Source organism: Cyprinodon variegatus, unplaced genomic scaffold (genome assembly GCF_000732505.1).
Source record: "Cyprinodon variegatus isolate N-32 unplaced genomic scaffold, C_variegatus-1.0 Scaffold265, whole genome shotgun sequence".
NCBI lineage: Eukaryota > Metazoa > Chordata > Actinopteri > Cyprinodontiformes > Cyprinodontidae > Cyprinodon > Cyprinodon variegatus.
The window spans coordinates 530,467-538,525 of record NW_015150718.1 but is presented as its reverse complement, the minus strand read 5'-3'; the positions used below and the strand labels follow the sequence as shown (position 1 = coordinate 538,525).

General features: G+C 40.9%; 1 protein-coding gene across 3 annotated transcripts in view; it reads right to left on the bottom strand.

The window, feature by feature from the left end:
- Positions 1 to 8,059, bottom strand: part of trappc9 (trafficking protein particle complex 9) — a 359,971-nt gene that overhangs the window by 302,073 nt on the left and 49,839 nt on the right. For all 3 annotated transcript variants that reach the window (XM_015382744.1, XM_015382743.1, XM_015382745.1), the window contains 2 exons: positions 6,674 to 6,800; positions 1,121 to 1,266 (listed from right to left, as the gene is read on the bottom strand). In XM_015382744.1, coding sequence (XP_015238230.1) covers positions 1,121 to 1,266; positions 6,674 to 6,800 — 273 coding nt within the window. The remainder of the gene's footprint in view (positions 1 to 1,120; positions 1,267 to 6,673; positions 6,801 to 8,059) is intronic.

Here is an 8,059-nt window from a genome sequence, read left to right as displayed (position 1 = left end):
GCCACAACCAAACTTGCTTGCCAACACTCACCACAACAATCCCGCCCCCTTGATAATCGACCAATTACATTCACTTTATTCACTCGTGTAAATTCGGGCACCACTCGGAAGAATTCGAAAATGCAACAGTTGGAACAGTCGTTTCCCTACGGCTTGAAAATTAGGTTTAAGGTAACCTTGAAAACTAACAACAAAAAGGCCACAACTTTAATTAGATACAGAATATGGGAAGAAAGGTAAACATTAGGGTGATGGCAGGGAGGCCTTCCAACCTCAAAGAGTGGAGCTGTTCTCCAATGATAGGCAGTGAAAATACCCACAGATGCACACTAAAAACTGCTTTTTCCTGTATATCTATTCACTTTATTATATAGTAAAAAATATAAATAATTATTTTCTTAAATGATAAGAAAATGTGGTTTTCCAAATTTCTGCTCCTTTTGCATCGTGTAATTATTTCTTTAGAGCTGCCAGGAGGTCTAACATTGGGACCTGCTGAACATTTCTCACAACACAAACAAACAGACTGGATCAGCTTGCTTCCTATTCATAGCCTGAAAAGAAGATTGTGATTAATTAGTATCTTAACATCTCATTATTTTCTCTTTTATACCGACACCATTCAAAGTTTTAAAGTAAAATATAATTTGTCTCAAATTCTTTTAGACTTTGCTGTGTCCTTTGAGCTGCTCAGGCTCCTTAGGCTAGAGCCTTCACACTAAAGCCTTCCTCATTGTAAGATTGTGTCTACTTTGTAAGTAGCTTTGGATAAAAGCATCTGATAAATGGAAAAAATTAAACAATTAAACAACTGCATAACAATGTAAGAAGCAAATTAAAGCATGACCAAGTTCTTTTAAATGTTTGTAAAGTTAAGCTGTTTCTTATCTGTATACGTTGTACAAACTGGTTTTGTTCGACAGATTTATTTGCAACAAAATGTCACATTCACTCCTGCCAACTTAAGTTAAAGCTTTTGTCACATCCAGACCTTTTAAATTAATGGATAGAGGACTTTTACTGCTATTTAAAGTCATTTAAACGTGGATGTTAACAATAAATACAACATAAATAAGATAGAAATATAGAGAGTATTAATATAACTAATGTTTGGACTCACCTATCTTTTTGCAGCGCTCCTCTCCTCTGTTGTGCATGATTATTGGGGAGTAGATGAAAGGACTGGCGGTGGACACGTTCTGACCAGGCAGACCTTTAACTTTGTGGGGCCGCAGACTGGCCGGCAGGTTGAGCAGCTTAACGGATCTGGGTTGAATAAGAGGAATAAAGTGTTAGTTTTGCTTTGAAGTAGATATGCATACATAAATAAATGTATATGCATTGCTCAACAAATAGATCTCTAAATGTGTCACTATTTAAATAAAACCACTTCCTGTGGGTTGATTTCTCGTGCTGCTGTGCAAAAGAAACATAAAGCAGGTGTAAACAAGATGCAGTTTGCAAACCGGTTCAGTTGTAACTACTTCAACAGCAGGATAAGCTCACCATCACCTCACAAGGGTGACTGAATTTTTTGGTTTTCCTTCGACCTTATGATTTTCAATGGGGAGTTGGTGATGAGAGGCTAATTTCCCCTAGTTATCTCTTCTGACACGATCTACTGTAGGACCCACAATGAAACTGAAACTTGTTCTGATCCAAAAACTTCTCTCAGGTTGCCCACCCTTAGGGTTAGGTGGTGGATCAGTTGGGAAGGCATTTCTTTGGAAGTACCACTGTGAGACCATTTGTGGTGGCTCCTAGAATTTCTAAAAGTAGAATGGGAGGCAGATCTTTTAGATATCAGGCTCTCTTCTGTGGAACGAACTACCATTTTTGCCCTGTCTACTTTTAAGGGTAGGCTTAAAACATTTCTTTTTGATTAAGCTTATAGTTAGAGTGGCTCAGGTTATCCTGAGCTATCTCTATAATTATGCTGCTATAGGCTTAGACTACTGGAGGACATAGGGACCACTTTTGCATCATTCTGCCTCTCTTCTCCCACTCTGTAGATTAACTTTCTGCTATCTCTGCTGTTTCTCATAGTAGCTTCATCTGGTCTGTTCCTGTTTGGCTGTGACTCCATCCTGGAGAGAAATTTTCGCTGTGCTGCTGCCATCAACACCTTTGTTTATAGATGTTGGAGATCGGCCTGTTTTTTCAATGCAGTCCTGCTTCTCTGACTGTGACTGGCTGGATGTGCTCTCTTCATCCTCTGACATAGGAGCTGGCTCTGAGCTGGTCTGTGTGTTTCCTGGACGGGGACGCCTTTTACAGTTGCTTTTTGTATCTCTGCTTCTTTTTCTATCTCTGCTTCAGTCTCCTTGAACCCCAGTCGGCCTCAGCAGATGGCCGCTCATACTGAGCCTGGTTCTGCTTTAGGTTTTTTCCTGTTAAAGGGGAGTTTTTCCTCTCCACTGTCGCTACAAACATGCTTTGTGTGAGGGATTGCCTTCGAGTCAATGAGTCATTGCAATCCACTGGTTTTCCTTAGGTAGAAAACTTTGAATCAATTTGACTGTATGATCTGGTTGAACTGTAAAGTGCCTTGAGATGACGTGTTGTAAATTTGCGCTGCATAAATAAACTGAATTGAATCTGCTGGTGTAGTGGACCCCAGGTTCCTTCTAAGGCAGGACAACGCAGTTCCTGACCTGAATCCAACTGAGTACATCTAGGCCATNCTGTCTACTTTTAAGGCTAGGCTTAAAACTTTCCTTTTTGATAAAGCTTATAGTTAGAGTGGCTCAGGTTATCCTGAGCTTTCTCTATAGTTATGCTGCTATAGGCTTAGACTGCTGGAGGACATAGGGACCACTTTTTCATCGTTCTGCTGCACTCAATCTCTCTTCTCCCACTCTGCAGAATCTGTTAGTACAATCTCTAATGTTCTGCTCTCTCATAGTAGCTTCATCTTGTCTGTTCCTGTTTGGCTGTAATACCATCCTGGAGAGAAATATCAGCTGTGGTGCTGCCATCAACACCTTTGCTTATAGAAGTTGGAGATCGGCCTGTTTTTCCAATGTAGTCCTGTTTCTCTGACTGTGACTGGCTGGATGTGCTCTCTTCATCCTCTGACATGGGAGCTGGCTCGGAGCTGGTCTGCCTGGCTGTGTGTTTCCTAGATCGGGCCGCCTTTTACAGTTGCTTTTGTAACTCTGCTTATTTTTGTATCTCTGCTTCTGTCTCCTTGAACCCCAGTCGGCCTCGGCAGATGGCCGCTCATACTGAGCCTGGTTCTGCTGGAGGTTTCTTCCTGTTAAAAGGGAGTTTTTCCTCTCCACTGTCGCTATAAGCATGCTTTGTGTGAGGAATTGCCTTCAAGTCAATGAGTCGATGCAATCAACTGGTTTTCCTTAAATAGAAAACTTTGAATCAATTTGACTGTATGAATGTAAAGTGCCTTGAGATGACACGTGTTGTAAATTTGTGCTGTATAAATAAACTGAATTGAATTTAATCTGCTGGCGTAGTGGACCCCAGGTTCCTTCTAAGGCAGGACAACGCAGTTCCTGACCTGAATCCAACTGAGTACATCTAGGCCATCATGTCTGAGTCGACCCAACACCAACCATTCAGGAGCTAACTGCCATTCAAGTCCAGGTCTGGGGGGAGATCCCTCAGCAGAATATCCACCGTCTCATCAGGAGCACTCCCAGGCGTTGGTTTATATAGACCTTATGTAGACTATGAATCAGCCTGTCATGTTATTTTCCACTTTCAAATCAAGTATCAATCCTAATCTGGATATCTGCAGGGGAATCATTTTGATTTACATTGCTAATTTGATGGTATTTCCTTCTCAATCAGTTCTACTGCGTTATTAATAAAGTTTTTCAATGAGAATATCTAATTACATGAGATCTAGCGTGTTACTTTAGTGTTGCCTTTAGTTTTATGAGCAGTCTATATATAATCTCAGCTAAAGTTTGTTTTATTACAGTATTTACAGGAAGGTAACTAAATTTGCTTGCATTGTATAAAACCCAAGTCATACTTCTGAATATTCATAGTTACTATAAAACAAAGACAGAGATTTATGGCCGGGCTTTCTGGGAAATGTTACTAACTCTGCAAACAGAAAAACACACAGACACAGGCAGATTTAAACAAAGTGTTTTCCCCTTAGAAACAATGGACTTAAAAAGCAAACATACTTCAATATATCAATCAGATCAGCCTTTAAAAATCTGTTTGCTTCTGCTTAACTTGGAAGATCGAGATGGAAACTTCAGATTGCTTCAAAAATAGTAAAAAAGTTGAGATATGCTGCAGCTTTTTCTGTCCGATTGACGGCGAACATAACGCTGATACTTATTCAGCTCCAGCCAGACTTTAGGTCAGTTTTCTGTTTCTTTATATTATGACTCTAGTTAGTTTGCTTCATCCTGCTTTGAACAGCCTGGCTTCTAGCAGTCAATAATATAACTAGCACTGGAAAAGACTGATGAGAATGGCAAACAGCCCATGTTATTAGAGCTACTTCAGATGCGTAGATCTGGGAACACCTTTTGGTAATAAAAGTGTCAAGCTACGACAAAGCACATCAAATTACTATCCTCTCTTATGTGAAATGATCAAGGGATGCTGATCTGCATGGCAGCCAAAAAGAAGAAATATTACTGCAGTATGAGATCAAAGTTTTAAAGAAAAATGTAATAACTTTAGAACAGTTTGTACTAAATGGAACAGAGAGAAGAGAACTTGAATAAACTAGTCAACATTTATGATTTAAAATAAAACACCAAACACACAAGAAAAAAAAAATTAACTGAACATCTATTCTCTGTGAATTTGTTAATATAATGTTTCTACGGGGTTGGAGCACCAATCTCCCTGATCTCTGAGTGAATTCAAGTCTATGAACTGAGGTAATCTAGAAAATATTTTAATACTGTCTCAGGAACCGTTTTTTGTGTTGATCTGGTCATATCCTTTAGAATATCATGCTGAAAGACCCGACACCCAAAAACTGAAAGACCCCCTCTGAGCTTCCCTTCCTGTTCCTTTCCCTGGGAGCAAACTACTTGGTTTAACCACTTTTAACTTAAGATTTGGTAAATCTATAAAAAAGGACTGAAAACAAGAGTAAAAAGTTTAACAGAATTTATTCCAGATCAGTTTTGTTCAGGAAAGAGAACTTGCAGCGAGGCGGCAAAGCTGTGGGTCAAGTCGTCCGTACGCGATGGCATCCAAAAACTGAGCCCAGAACAAGGTCATCTCCAGTCTGTGTGTTGCAGCAGGTAGATGCTTCCTGACAAACCTCTGAGCTCCTGCCCCGATGAATCTATGCCTCAGGATTACAGACATGCTCTTCTTTATCACTATGGCCCTGGGAATGTAAAGGTAAGCCAACGCTACCTACTTCTAAAGCCCCTGTCACACCTTGACGATTTAGGCCAGCGTATGGTTGGTGACCCATGGACAGAGGCCTTAGTCCTCCACGTGGGTGACCTGGGTTCGAATCCAACCTGTGGTCCTTTGCCGCATGACTCTCCCCCTCCCTCATACCCCCTTCCTGTCAGCCTACTGTCAGGAAAATAAGCCATTGTGTCAGTGTATGCTCATACATGGGGCATAAGTTACAGGTACGTTCTCTGATTGTTGACATATGTTAAGTGTAAATTGTGGCCTCTAGCTTTCCCAAAACCTACGAGTAACGTCTGAATAACTTATCAAGAACTTATCTCCAACGCATTTCAACACCGACGTGTTCCAGACGACCGTTGAACGTGTTTCTAACTTACAGCTACTGTATAATGGCATATTGGCAGCGTTTTGGTGTAAAGGGGGTTCACAGGAGGAAACCGTCAGTTCTACTCCAGACTTCATCACTCTATCATAGGGTGAGGGTCAAGGTGAGTGTGTTGGATCCTCCCTGCCTTCACGCCTTTGACCAACAAACTTCCTAGCAGACATGACGCTGAACCTGCTGTGACTGCAAATCTGTCTTTCTTTTTATTTTTATTTATTCTTTATTTTTGCGGGCGTTAAACAGCAGCTAGGTTAATACCGTGACCAAAGACATCTTTTTATGCAGACCGAGCGCTTCCGAGGGCACCGCTGCTCCTGAGGGGAGCAGCTTTAACTGATGCTTCGTAATGCCCATGATATGATGCTTGTACACCACTTAATGGGCATTACGCTGGCGTGCGTTATGCAGTCATATGTGTACTCCATAAATTGAAAAAATACAGAGAAATTTCAGCGTATGCGTAAGCGTTTTAGGATATTCTGGGACATCGGGTATACGCTGGCTAAATCGGCGAGGTATGACAGGGCCCTAACACTACCAGCTGCATGCTTAAAATAGTGCTTATACACAGAATAAAGCCAGCTTAACATTATTTAATGGTGTAGATATACGTTTTAAAGATTAGCCGTGAAAAGTGGCTCCGCCTGCTAACCAATCAGTGATCGACAGCCCTCTGATGTTGTGTTTGCAGTGCGACTTTGAACCGTTTAAACGTCAGAATGTTATGTTTCAGACAGACGTTTGTGTATTTCATTTCTTTTTGGTGGAATTGGTGGAAGAGGATTGTTTTAATGTTTTTATTAACTTTATTTAATTGTAAACAGACATTAAGACATTTTTAATCAGCTTTAATTTAAATTTTGCGCCTAATCTTCACCCTTGTTGCCAATAAAGGAGAGTCTGTCTGGAGAGTCTTACCTGACGATGGGTAGCTTGGTGAAGGGAACCGGAGGGAGCTTCAGTCCATCAGAAAGCGTGATGACCTCCATCCCACCTGGGCACTTAGAGGTGTAGTTCTCCAGACTCTGGGTCACTTCTTTCTTTTCTGTAAATGTCAAACACCAACAACAAGAAAATCAATGACCCATCGGGCTTGATGAAACACCACCACAATTACAACAGAAACATTTTTAAAAGTGACTGAGGAAACCTGGACGGGTTGGGCTTCCTTAGGGGTTTAAATGAATGGCAGATTGATGATGGGGGAGGGGCTCCGCTCTCAGCAAAGGGAGCTCTAGCCTTGAAGGGAAAATCCAACTTTTATTGTATCATCAATACCTTTTGAGAGAACATTACTGCTCAACCAGCCATATAATTTGCTTTGGCTCTGCAGGGTTCAACTGTGTCTATCCACGAAAAGGTCATTGACTGAAAAATAAAAAAGAAACAACTATACAGTCCTACAATCCTTTATAAGAGAACATTTGGAAAATTGCTGCTTTATCATATAAAAAAGAAATCCCCCTCTGCATTATGTATGAGTTGTTTTCTGTACATGGGTTGACCTGAAAGGATAAAGCAAAGTAATTTCATATCTCTCACCAACAGGAACAACGGTTCAAGCAAACCAATACAAGTGTGGCCCCTATAGCAACGGCTCCAATATGAATCTGGAGGCCGGGAAGGCTCGACTGCAGGTCAGAGGGAAGATAATAAACGATGGGCTGAATGAAGGAAAGAACAAAGTAAGAAGTGAAGAGAAAGAGACCAGAGCTGTAAATCCCGCCTCAAAGCTGTTATGATTGATGGTATTGTTTGTTTTTCTACATTAAAACTTGCTGCACAGCAGTAGCGTAGTGTGACCCACTGCAGCAGACAAGATCTGGGCGGTGAAGAAGATAACGAGCAGCCATCAATCAGCTGGTTACCATAGCAGCCAGTTAGGATGCTCCGGATGAGAACAGCATGTCTGACAAACTTAGCTATTTTCAGTGGAAATCTAAAGTTTCATAATTAATTTATATCAAAGATTCTGATCAATTATATAAAAAACTTTTGGGATGGAAAAGCCTTAATTCTAGGATCAAAGGTCTTAGAGAGAAAAAAATATATAGATTTCCAGCCAGGAAATCTTCCTACAAAGATTTATACTCTCGTTTGGTCTTCATATTTTCTCCTGAATCACTAAGCCGTTGTGATCAAAGCTACCTGTAAATTAGGGGTGGAACGGTTCGCAAAATCCACAGTTCGGTTCGGTTCACGCTTTCGTGGTCACGGTTTTCGGTTCGGTTCAGTATATGTTGATTGTTAGCATGACATGTTGGTCGTGTTGCTGTTAGCATAAACAAAACGTGTTGCACAATG